This window comes from Manacus vitellinus, unplaced genomic scaffold, assembly GCF_001715985.3.
Source record: "Manacus vitellinus isolate BGI_N305 unplaced genomic scaffold, ASM171598v3 scaffold_7_pilon, whole genome shotgun sequence".
NCBI lineage: Eukaryota > Metazoa > Chordata > Aves > Passeriformes > Pipridae > Manacus > Manacus vitellinus.
Genome location: NW_021940813.1, coordinates 5,094,535 through 5,107,496, shown reverse-complemented (window position 1 = coordinate 5,107,496; position 12,962 = coordinate 5,094,535). Strand labels below are relative to the sequence as shown.

At 37.4% G+C, this 12,962-nt stretch overlaps 1 protein-coding gene across 1 annotated transcript in view; it reads left to right on the top strand.

The window, feature by feature from the left end:
- SYTL5 (synaptotagmin like 5) overlaps positions 1 to 12,962 on the top strand; it is a 59,396-nt gene that overhangs the window by 35,728 nt on the left and 10,706 nt on the right. Inside the window, exons 8-12 of the mRNA XM_029964825.1 lie at positions 2,160 to 2,252; positions 6,153 to 6,218; positions 7,146 to 7,324; positions 8,155 to 8,257; positions 10,382 to 10,543. Of these exons, the coding sequence (XP_029820685.1) occupies positions 2,160 to 2,252; positions 6,153 to 6,218; positions 7,146 to 7,324; positions 8,155 to 8,257; positions 10,382 to 10,543 (603 nt within the window). The remainder of the gene's footprint in view (positions 1 to 2,159; positions 2,253 to 6,152; positions 6,219 to 7,145; positions 7,325 to 8,154; positions 8,258 to 10,381; positions 10,544 to 12,962) is intronic.

The window sequence follows — 12,962 nt, the reverse complement described above, 5'->3', positions numbered from 1 at the left end:
CAACACCCCAGTCTGAAGGTGTTGCCTTACCTCTTTTTTTTTTCTCTCTTGTGTTTTATTATTCAGTAATAAAAATGTAGCACTGTTTATTTTAAAGTTCACTGGTATGCATACAGCATTGTAAAAGAAATAGTTGTATATGTATTACCAGAACTGCTCCTTCCTGTTATATGGGCAAGAAAGAAAATTGTGTTTTCTTGTTTCAAATTTAAAACTAGAGTACATCATCTGAATTCTGAACTTAGTGAGTGAAGTAGAAATGAAAGGTAGACTAGGTCTTTTTTGTTTTTATTTCAGGTTTTTGGTGGGGGGTTATTTTGGAGGATTCAACTCTCTCTCTACCTGAAATAGTTTGCTCTGTTATGCCTGGATCTCCATGGATTTTTCCTTTTATATATTTATATATATTTTCTTTATATATTTATAAATATCTATGACTTCTTTTTTTTTTTTTCTGTGGGATGGTAACACTGCCTTGAATAGGTTAGAAAGGTATGAGACCAGCAGAGCAAACTCATGGCAAGAACATGAAGCCAAGAGGAGTCTTTATTTCAGTATGTAAATCTCGGTCCCAAATAGCAATAGCTTGTCCTGATTTCCCTCTGCTCAATATTAAATATGTAGTTACAACTGCAAAATGGTAATACAAAATTTTGCATCACTTTCAACTGGTTTTAAATCAGTTCAGTAGCTGGAGCAAACGATAAGAGATGTAACAGCTAGTTTTATGCACACTAACAACAAATGTACTGCAGATCTTTTATGTAAACTGTGACAGTTCAACTCTCCAGCAACATTTCTTCTCTGTTTTTCCTGATTAGCAGAGCAGTCTTTGAGACCCCTGAATTCAAATACAATACTCCTCTGTTTAGTTTCAGAGTGAGAGCAACTAAGCAATAGAGATTGAGGTAGGTCAAAGCACAAGATTTTTATAGCTACAAAGCAGATATAAGGAAGTTGAACATTTGACTTCCATCAAAACTAAAAGCAGAGTCTTCCAAAATACCTGCCATAAGGTTTAAGGAAACACTTGAAATTTCCAAACTATATTTAATAGGATGATAATTGTCTGTTGGCACTTTTTCCTGTTACTTCAAGCAAAAGTTAAGAGTCCTATTAGAACTATCATCCAGATCTTGTTTCTTTTTAGATTTTGCTTTATTGCTGTCCTTAAACAATGAAAATTATTTTTTTCTCTATATAAGTTAAAGATGTTGCAGTTCAGTCTTGCTTGTTAAAACTCGAGCACAAATATAAAGCTGTGCAACTATTGAATTCCTCCCTTTCTTTTGTTAAAACAGTACAGGAATTTTAAAAATGCCCATCAACTTGGTTTTTAGCTTACCTCTCAAATATATTCAGTGTGTATGATGGCAAGGTTCTTCCCACGTGGTTTGACAATAACCCAGGGCTTTCAGCACTGCCAGTTAAAAGGGGTCTGTTCTAATGACTGTGTCCACGAAATCATCTCTAAGCACTGCAGCACGAAGGGTGCAAATGTGATGCAAATTGTGTACTTGTCTGTTTGTGTGACTGTGACTGATACAAATGTGGGTAATAATTGGAAAACTGGATTTCTGGATTCTAAAAATTTTGTCTGTTACGGACATGTGACCTGGGCTGTAACCAATCAATCATCTAATGGCTTTTGGCTACACACGTCTTCAGGTAAACCAGTATCAGCGGTCCCCCTGGCCACTGGAATGGGACTTTAATTCACTCATTTCTTTTTTTAAGGTTTAACAAATTCTCGCCATGTTCCTCCAAGATTTTCAAGCCTGAATTCATGAATGCAAATAGTAGCAAGCAGAATAAGTTAATTCACATGGGATTGTTTGTAGGCATGGAAGCGGGGTTTTGTTTATGTGTAGTTGTTGGCCACACGAAGATATGCTCCTCCAGAATAAGAGATGAAGTGTATGTGGGAACTTTTCCAGTTCTTAAGCAATTGAACCCTGAAACTGTAACAGTGCCTCTTCCCCTTATCCTCTGTGCCTGTACAAAGATGTGGAAAATGTAAATCAAAATTCCTCTAGAGAATAGAATTTGCATTGCTGTTGTTTTCCTAAAGCAGAAAACGTGTGAAACAAAACTAAGTGACAGAGGCTGACCAAATACACAGCAGAATAAGAAAACTAAAATGCCTGTTTGTCATTTAGGATTATCTGGATGAAAGAGAAGAAGATATTGATGCCTTAGTGGCCTCTCGTTATTCAAGAAAACACGAACATATGGCAAGTGGATTATCAACAGTAAGATCTTGAGTAGAAAACATATGCTTTTTCCTTCCACAAAACACCATCTTTCCTCTAAAAAGGAATTTATCTTCATATCACTTAGCAGCAGATCATCTTTCATCCTGCATATAAGAAACATCTTTTAATTTTAGATAGATTTTCTATTATATTTTTGATACCTTTCAAAGCTAAAGTGCTGTTCTCTGCAGTGCATGAAAAAACTATTTTTCATACTCATCAGAAGATTTCCTCACATGCTCAGGCTACTACCAAGCTTACATTTGGGGAAGGCAAACCATAGGTGTCTGTGGTAAGTGACTGCTCAGCTTTGCAGAGGAGCACTTAATCTTAATTTAATTGAAATTAAGAGAACAATGCTATAGTGGGATCTTCCATCTCAAATCACTTTCTGATTGTTCAGGTTCTTGGGACACAAATACTTGTCTGTGTGTTTGCATACATACCACCCATCATGGTCCACCTGCCAAGCCAACTTTATGACATGATTGCTATGCCACCCACATCTGAAAAGTATTTCCCTTTACGGTGAGGAGGGAAATACTTGGGGACTTGGGTTGGTGACAACAAAAGGATATCTTCATTTTCAGGTTGTAACAGGCATTTTTGAGATGCAACAAAATTGGAATGAGAAGCCTTGTGCAGTTTGTTATGCTGTCTGTTATTCACTGGGAAAGAAAATGGATGATAAAAGTAGCCTTTAACATGTCTAGTTTATTACCTGCTGTATACCTCATTTTTTGGGATCTGTGGGCAACTGATAGTATCTTCAGAGAAGTCATGGAGCTCTCTGTTGCTGCTCTTCTTCATGACTTGTGTCTAAGAATAACTCTGGACAGCATAGACAGTATCAGAAAATTGCAACAAACTAGGTAGGATGAGAGTGTTGAAGTTTTGAAGAGAGGTGATGAGTCTGTATATTAAAAGAGAAGAGAAAATTTGCTCTATGACGATAACCACTGAAATGTCTTTTCTAGATCACATCCCCTTTAGTCCCCATGCAAGCAGGGCCCGGGGAATCCCTGCTTACGTTCTTGATCCCAAAGAGATGGAGATGGCTGAACCCAAGCTTGGCTTGCATGGAGATGAGAAAAGGCTGGGAATATTACCATCACAAAGCATTTTGATGTCTTAGATCTGATCATGTCCAGACCATTTTTCCTTCTAATTTGTGTAGTTCACAGAAACAGACATGACAGAGACGAGCAACTCTTCGTACCAAATCAGACTTGAGCACATCTAGCCTGTTGATACTGGTCTAATTAGACCCACTTAGCCAAAGCTGACTATGACTCATATTATCCACTGCTTGCTGGTCCCGTGGATTTTATAGAAAAAAATAATTTTTGTTTCCTGTGAATATTGATGGGAGGGTTGCAGGTGCTCAAGTGCTTTCTCTGATTTGGGCACTAATTGAGGAACTGCATTTGGAGATCCCTCCGTCTGTGCTGTAGGCAGTGTTCTGTCTCTATGCTGGGTTTGTCCTTTGCTGTAGGTTTCCCTCTGACCTTTTTCTCAAGCAGAGTGCAGCTTCTTCAGTGCTGTAGGTTTGAGATAATCTCACATCTCAATGCTTTCGCTTCTCCTTATTCTCCATGACATGATATTTAATGTCACTGCATGCTATGTTAATGGCAAAGTTGCGAATGGCAAACTGCTTCTCCCTGTAACAGCAGGTCAATTTTACAGATTCTTTTTTTTCTTCATTCCCCTTAAGTGTGTTACTAGTTACCAACATTTCCCCATCTCTCTTGTTTTTACCGTCTAAGCCCTTGAGCTTCTTCACTGTATGTTTTTTTTTTCATGTGCTGTCTTTCAAGTGACTGTGTGCTATTGAGTCACATTGAAATAACATTATTAATGCACAGTAATTTCTAACTGCACAGTTTTTCTCCCCTTTTTTTTCCTGTTTTTTCTTTCTTTTTTTTCAAATCCGAGAATTTAACGTTAAGTACGTCTAGTCTGAAAATGGGCATTTTAGCAAAAGGAAGATATATTACAAGGGGTAAAAGATACTTTAGATCTACCTGCAACATGAGTGAACAAAAATAAAAGTGGAAACTGCATCACTGAAGAGAAATTGCATGTCATAATTTTATGTTTCTTTGTGTTTTCCCAGTGCTAATACATGAACTATGTATTTAGTTTTTCCTGTATCCTTCACTGATTTCTTTCCCAAGCATATTTATGTGGTGTTGTCAAGACCCATCACATCAGGAAGACTAAATGGTTCCAGTGCTTTACTGCAGCGATAAGATATGATGCAAAACAAACATAATTCTTAGTGAGGTACTAAAATGAGGCTCTGCATCCTTCGTGTTTGATTGTTGTTTACTACTTATGGAACTGGAATATGAGTATATTTCTTAAGGATTTTACATTGTAATGGCCTGTGTAAATGCTACAGAACAGTCTTGTGGAGGGATAGGGGCAGAAAGTGAAGTATATAAAGTCCTATTAAATTTGTGTAATTTTCTTTGTGGTTTGTAAACAGTTCAAAAATGTGTATGCATACATTCTAGGATCAGAGGTCAACTATTTGTTTAGGACTTTGTGCTGTGGTTTTTTTCTCAATTATTTATCCCTTGCTGCCTGCTTACCTAAGGATTGAGGAAAAATGTATTTGGATTCAGTAAAGAACAACTCATCCACCTCCTTGTGTTGGTATAACCTTGTTATTTTCTGAAATGGGCATACAAGTTGTTACAGGGATAATTTAGGCATTTTGCAGCATGTGCTGGAACTATTAAGTTCACTGACAGTTTCAAAGGCAGCAGTGTCCAAGGATACTCACTTTCGTGTATGCCAGAGGTGGAAATGCATAAATGCTAAAGGCTGAAATTTAGCTCAAGGTATGTTAGGAATAGAAGGAAATATGACACATTTTTTGGTGTGTGTTGATAATTTTCCAGTAATTTTATGCAATTCTCTTTGTGGAATTTCAGCCAATTATAGAAAGGATTAAAAGGACAAACCTTTTACTTTTTTCTTTTTTTTTTTTTTAATTAAGGATAAAGAAGGCCAGCAGAAATACAATAAAAGCCCATTTTTTGCTGTTTATTATTCCTTCATGGTGTATAAAATTAACTTCATGGGTAATTATTGCTTATATAAATAATTTTTTTCATGTCTGTTGTTGTTTACCACATTGACATAGAACAGTTTATCCCTCCAGCCTTCTGTGCTGCAGGGCCCTTTGGCAAAGTGTTTGGAGATTTGGGTTTTGCCACAGACAAATTCTTTCTGTGTGGCTCCTTCCCTTGACTGTGCTCTTCCCTGCAGCTGGTAAGGAAGGAGGTAGATCAAGATACAGTTTCCCTTGAGGTCCTTAGTGAGATTTCCAGATCCTGCTCTAGCAAGTAGAGGAGGGAAAATATTTCCCCCAATAACTAAATACTGTATTTTTTTTTCCCAGAGAGTGGCATGTTTCAACATTTTTGTACATTTGTCTTTTATTCTTCTGAACTCCACAGAGAAACTGTAATTCTGTACAGAGGCACTGATGCTGCAATTACAGGAATGCTTAGCTTTTGAGTAGCTCCAGGGAGGATTGACTTCATGCACATGTAAATGAGAACAAATCCAAATATAATCTAATATGAATCCAAATCTGCTGAGTTGGTGGTCTAAAATAGAACTCATTTAGTTTGATACAGAGATTACACCTCATTTCTATTTAATTACCTTGAACAACACATCCTTCAATACTTGAAATATATGGAAAACACAGCATTTCTCTGATTTGGTGATACCCTTTTTCTTCCTTTCTCACTATGGCTTTGCAATATAAACTTCCTTTTCCTGTCTGTATAGGTAAAGATTTCTCACTTCACTTATTCTTATTGCAGCAATCTAATGCTCTTTTCTCTTGATCTTCTTGCACTGCCTTCTTTAAAGAACTCCCCAGAAGGCTCTGACAGAAAGTGGACATATTTAAATGTGCCTGAAAAAGACGGTGACACTGTGAGTTCTCCTGAATCCTCTGCTTAGCTTACTTTAAAGGTTTATCTCTCTTTTCTCCCTTTTTCTTGAAGACTGTTACCTGTGTGCCTTGCAAGGGTCCTATGTTGTAGAATTTTGATGGTTATATATGTTTTTGAGAAATCTTGCTCGATGACCCAAAAGAAAATGTGCACCAGCTTTCTTGAATGTTCTGGCAGTGTGCATATTGCTCTGATTTTCTTTAAGAAATATTCAGTTCTTTCCTAACTGTAAACTTTTGGAAGAGGAAATCCTCATGGCAATACTCTACATCTTATTACTGTGAAGAAAAAGGGATCGGGGGGTGATATATTATGCTGTAGTGGAAAATTTGTGGGATTATTGCCAACATTTTTGGCTTTACAAAAATTGCAGAAATGGTGGGGTTTGAATTTTACTCATTGTTACAAAATTGCTAATGAGAGGTGGGTTGCACTTTAAACAAATAGGGTTTTATACCATCTCTAATACGGGAAGCATCGTCATACATTTTTCTAAGGATTCTGTCAGTAGTTGTCTTATGGTAATCAGTAAAATTTAGGTGACCAGATGAGCCAGGAGGTGATTTTTTTTTTTTTTTCTGCTTGGAACCTATGTGAGCTTGCAATTTATGTAGCCTGTCTACTCTTCAGTTCATCCATTAATTAAAAGGTGGTAACTAAGATTATAAACAGATTTTTGAATCCTGCATGTAAAAACATAATCTGTCTAGACATTTAAACTACTATTAACTCTAATTCTCATTCCCTTTTACACCAAATTGTGGTATTTCTATTCTATGATATGTGTTTTCATAGCAAGTCCTAACAAGTGTGATAATATTGCATGGCTGTAGCTGCATGAAGAAAGCAGGTTCTGGAAAAGAATAATGTGTTTCAGCCTCCAAGACCTTTTTCTCTCCCCCTCCAGACAAGCATTAACAGCATGCTGAGTGTATACAGTGAAACTGGTGACTATGGCAACGTGAAGGTCAGCGGTGAAATCCTTCTCAATATCAACTACATCTACAAAACAGGTGCCCTCAACATCCTGGTGAAGAGCTGCAGAAACCTGGCCATTGGAGATGAGAAGAAGCAAAGGACAGATCCGTAAGCACTGAGAAGAATTTCCTTAAACTCTGCTAGGGATGTCCTTCTCCACATCACACGCTGTAATCTGGGGCTGTGATATGAGCCTGTGAATTACCAGCCTGCATTTCAGTGATGGCTGGGTTTGGGTTCCCCATGGGAAGTGCATTTTCCATGTGCTTCTTAGGGCAACATGTGCCTGCTCTGGGGAAACAATATGATTACTTAAATTATAAACCTGTTTAATAGTAACAGGACAAAAATATGAAGTAATAGAGAGGTAACATCAATTTTTTTACTTCTAGAATCAAAACTAATGTACATGAGAGGAGTCATGAGAGGGAGGGATAGAGATAACCTTGTTTTCATGCATCCATAGACTCACTTTGCAAGTACTATGCTTTCTGAGTTTCTCATTATAGTTTTCAGTATAATGTAAATTCTCTCATCAGACAGTAATAATTAGTGCCTCTAATCATAAGTAATTATGTTGTATTTAAGTTATGAAGTTTTTAATTTTCTTTTCACTTTAGTGTGTTCTTTGTCCTATGTAACCAACCATTAATCGTATACTGTGAAAGGGATAGTGTTAGGAGAGCTTGCTGCATTTCTGAGGATAAGTAAATTAATTTAGCTCTGCCTCTTGTTATTCTGATCCTGTCTGACTAACATTTCTATGTTTGCAGGTAAAGACTATATCTTTCCATGTTTCTCATCTCTGTTGCACATTTACACTGTTTATACTGAAAAAATTAATTTCCTCATGTGTGTTGCTGATGCAGCAATGTCAGGTCCTTGCTCAAATTGGCCATTTTTTATTCCTTGTTAATAATTTACTGCTTGATCTGCAGATATGTCAAGGCGTACCTTCTGCCTGATAAGTCCCGCCAAAGTAAGCGCAAGACCAAAATTAAAAGTAACAGCACCAATCCAGAATTTAATGAGTTGCTGAAGGTGAGAACAGTCTCTCTCTCAGGCTGTGATGAATGTTTCACTTGTTCTCAAAGGTATTTTCTATATGTGTTCCAGTATGGGGATTAGAATCTGGAAGAGATGCCTCAAAAGGGAGGGTGTTTAAGCAAAAGCATTTAGTAAACATATAAGCTGTGATTTCTGGCTTCCAGCATTAAAGAGCTGTTTTTGGTTGGTTCTCCCCTTTACAGGTAAAACAGCTATTAGTTTCTATAGATCTCTTTCAAAACTGTTGATGTTCCCATCTAACCTGAGCTTAGAGTTGTTAAAAGCACCTTAAAGATTTTGTGTGCCTGATGCTGGAGTAAAGCTACCTTCAAATTTCCCATCTAACTGATTTTGAAGAGAAAAATAACATCCTGCAGTAAGATCTGAAATCTTCTGGAGGCTTTAATTTATTATGAAAGCAGAACTGACTTTGATAAGAAAAGATCAACAACTGTTTCTCTACTAGCCTCCCTAAAAAGCTGTGGCAAAGTTCATTCTCTATTGCAAAAGATAAAGATGAATTACTTCCTTCAGGACTGATGGAGCACAATGTCCTTTGTTTCCTTGCCTTTAACCCATGTCCATTACACAGGGTGAACTATTCTGAGCTCCTCACAAGCCTCTTATTCACCTCCCTGGCTCTGTGGTGCAGTGGGAATAGCAGAGTTCACTGCCTGTCTGGGACCTGGAACTCAAGGCTCCTGATTTATTCCCTTTGCTGTCAATTGAAGAGAGTTATCCAACTGGCTGTCATGAGGCCAGAAACCACTTTTAGTTTCTCCTGAAATATTTCTTTTGTAGTTTCAGTTATGTTTTAAATAAGTTTCTTATAATAGAGACAAATAGATGTTCCCTGGCCAGTATACTCGGCTTAACCTGGCTACAAAACCATTTTGCAGACACACACACTTGGTCTGGCAGGACTGCTTGCCAAGGGAGAGTCTCTTTTATAGCATTATTTTTAAATGGTATATAGTAAAGTTAAGACTTGCCTGAACTGGAAAAAAGAAGGTATTAGACTTAATTTAGCAAGTAACATACCACTAAAGATGTTTGCTGGTAGGGAACTGGGTGAGGATATGACCTAGAAACTCCTGAAAAATACAAGTTGTCACAAAAAGGGGTTGCTTGAATTGTGGGTAGGTAAGCAAGGGCTACATCTCTTCATCCCAACTGAAAGTCCTGTTTAAAAAAAAAAAGAAAAGTAACTCAGTCTGTCTGTATATTCCCTCTTTGACTTTTACTCCATTTGACATTTCTCACAGTGGAACTGTGTTGGCATCTGGGATTAAGCTTTGTAGAAACATCTATACATTAACAGCCAACTGACTCGACTGTTTCAGCTTTTGGAGAGTGTGTGTCTCTGTTCAGACACTCTTCTTGATGCAAAAATAAGGCATCTGGGTTTCTTCAGCCAACACTACGAGAAGAGTGAATTTCAGGGAGTTAATGAGCTTTTTGCTAAAAGCAGAGTGTGCAGAGCTAGATTCCAGATGTTTATAATCTTCTGTGTATTTGCTAGACTATAATGCTTTTTCAGATGAGTTTTTTAATAGTGTTCAAAACCAACAATGGTTACTAAGACTGATATGCTCAGTGCATGCCTTGCAGATGCAGTTGTATGTGCTTCCAGAACAATTTTTCATAAGTTACAGAGATAAAACTGGAAAGGAGAGGATGCCTTCTATAAAGTAGTGTTCAGCAGACACTGTTTAGGGATGAAAGAACCAATAGGCTTTCTTCTTATGAACCAAACTTTGATGTTGATCTGCTTCTTTTGCATAAACTTGTAAAGAATTAACAGAATCATAGTTTTAAGCATCATAATTTACTTTATAGCCATAAATACCCAGTAAACAATAGGGGAAAAAAGCCATAATTGTGATAGTAACATAAATTACTACAGGATGCATACAGCAAAGAAAATAGATTTTACATTAACATTATGAGCTTTCTGGCTAGCTCAATCTTGTTTGCATGGAAAACAAATCTTTTTTCATGCTCCATTTGTTAGCTGCTGTGGGCTCTGTGAAATTGAGCTATAGCTGCTAAAGGCTCAGTGGAAACTATTATTTCTGCTTATTCTGAAAGGGGTTTTTTCTCTTTTTCTGTTGGTAGTATGTCATCAGTCACACACAGCTGGAAACCAGGACCCTACAGCTTTCTGTCTGGCATTATGACAGATTTGGACGCAACAGCTTCCTTGGGGAAGTGGAAATTCCATTCGATTCCTGGAACTTCGAAAATCAGGGCGATGAGTGGTTTGTGCTCCAGCCCAAGGTAAGGCTTTCCAGGGCTGGTGAAAGTGCTGTGAAGCAAATTTAGCAACATTTAGTTATTTTTTCCTTTGGAACTTGTTTTTAAAGCAGGACTTTATGAGTGTCTAATATGACAATTAAAAAAAAAATCTTTGTTCTTTATTCAGTGAAGGATTACTGGTTTTAAAGTCTTCATGAAAACTTCACATGTGATTGGCTACTTAAAAACAACAACAAAAAAATAAATAAACCATAAGTTCATCTTGTAATAAACTGCAATAGAAAAATGACCTAGTAAATAGATTATTTTTTTAAAATAGCACATAAAACAAAGAGCTTTCCTACCACTCTCCCTACCCAACCTCTAAGAGTTTATTGAAGAAACAGACTTTTTTTTTTCCAATTTGAAGTGCTTTACGCCTTTCAACTGTCACAAAATGACTTCTTAATCTCTCATTCACCTTAACTAGAAAGGTACCTGATAAGCCTTCTCAGCCAGCAAATCAACTGGTCTGTGAAACGTTGTACTTAATGAAGGACAGGATGACTCCTGTCTCTAGTGCACCACCTGCTTTGGGAAAGGTATTTATTTTTGGAAAAGATTCGAAGACCTACTGTAAACTAGAGGATTAAAGGCTTCTGCCTTGCTTGCTCCTGCAGCAGCCTTAATCCCCAGGAATTCTACCATTTCAGAAAATGTATCTTTCTTGTTGTGGAAAAATATGAGGCATACAACAAACGTTGTCAAATTGACTCATGACTTGTTTGTTCTGTGTAAAGAAATGGTATTATATTTGGAGTTTCAGGAGAATGTGTTTGGTTTGTGTCTTTCTCTCGGGTGGGAGAGGGATCCAATTGTTGTATAATTTATTTCTAGGTGTAGCCCTTTGCAAGGCTTACACTTAAATTGTCACAAATTTATATTTTTGGTAAATAATTTGCCAGAAGATATATATGGAAATTGATCTTTCTTTTGAACACTTATACACCTCATGCTTTATAAGAGGCAGGGTTCTAGTTCAGTTTACTTTATGGGGATGACCACTAGCTCTTCCTTCATGGACAAGACCAGGTGAGACCAGGAACAGGAATTGGCTGGTGATGGCAAACATGTTTCAGCCAGCACTGTGTTCAGGCCATGATTATACCGTCCTCTTCTTACAAGCTTGCTTCATTTAAATCACTTTTCTTGGATCTGCTCTTGAAGTAGAAGAAATGTCTACTCCATCTCCGTCACAGCTCTGACTGATGTCAGGTGTTGCTCTTATTTAGTACCCACCTGTCTACAACAGTAACACACACATCTAGTAGTTGTTTTGCTTGCAGTTTGTATGGTCTGAAATTGAGCTTATCGTGCAGTAGTCTCTCTGTCACCTCATTTCAGTCTTTGAGGATTTGTGTGGGTATGGGTGGTTTCTTTTAATCTTAACAGGGAAAAAAAAAAAAAAGAAAAAGACTGAAAAAGAGTCATGAAGCTTTCCTGCTCAGGAAAAAAAGTAGTAAAGTAGCTAAGCATTTCAGCAATTTCAGCTGGAAGGTGCTGTCTTGTTATTTTCAAACTCATTAAAGATTTTTAAATTACCTCATTTTTACCAAAGAAAGCAAACACAGAATCGGTCTTGTCTGCCTCCTAAGTTGCTATATATAATGTTTCTGAACTTAAAACGCTGCTAGGGTCTTTGATTAGCAAGTATAATACTTCTTTAAAAAGTACTGGTTAAAATACATGCAAATGACATACTGTTCTCCTATATGAACTGCCTGATAGAGACAGCAATGGAATAATGCCAGTGAAACATTTCCCAGGTTTTATTACAGTGCTTTATTTGTTCTGTCATGAATCATTTAGTTCCTTTAGTGGAAAGGTTGGAGACTTTAAGACATGTTCCTTCTATGAGCATTGAAAGGCCTGTTTTCAAGAGGAATGTGGTTAAATCAGAAAAAGGAGAGAAAGTAATTCTGTGGTTAAAGAGGGGACAGAGTCTAGAGTCATGTTGTATGTGGGTTTGGGGGAGAGGTTGATAAATTTTTTCTGATATTAGAACTTACATAATTTCTTGTCCACTGGCAGAACAGAAAACAAATTAATCCTTGCTGCCTTTATGGGAAAGTTGATCCCAAACTTGCTTAATTTAGACCATAAGTGAGCTGCCCGACTGGTAAAATGTAGATGTTGTGCAAATTATTCCACAGCCATCTGCTACAGGTTTTCTTTTGTCCTTTGTAGTAGCAGCTGACAATGGACACTGGTGTGAGAAGACTGTGTTCCTTAGTCAGTGCAGCAATGTCTGTGTTGCTGCAAAACTGCTTCAAAGTCACAAAAGGGCCATGTTGTTATCACTAAAACTGCTTTGTTCTCTGTCCCGTCCCTGGGTGCAGACTTAGCCCCACTGAGCATGGTTAGTGCCTCAACCTGGAATCTATGATATAAAGGCAATGCT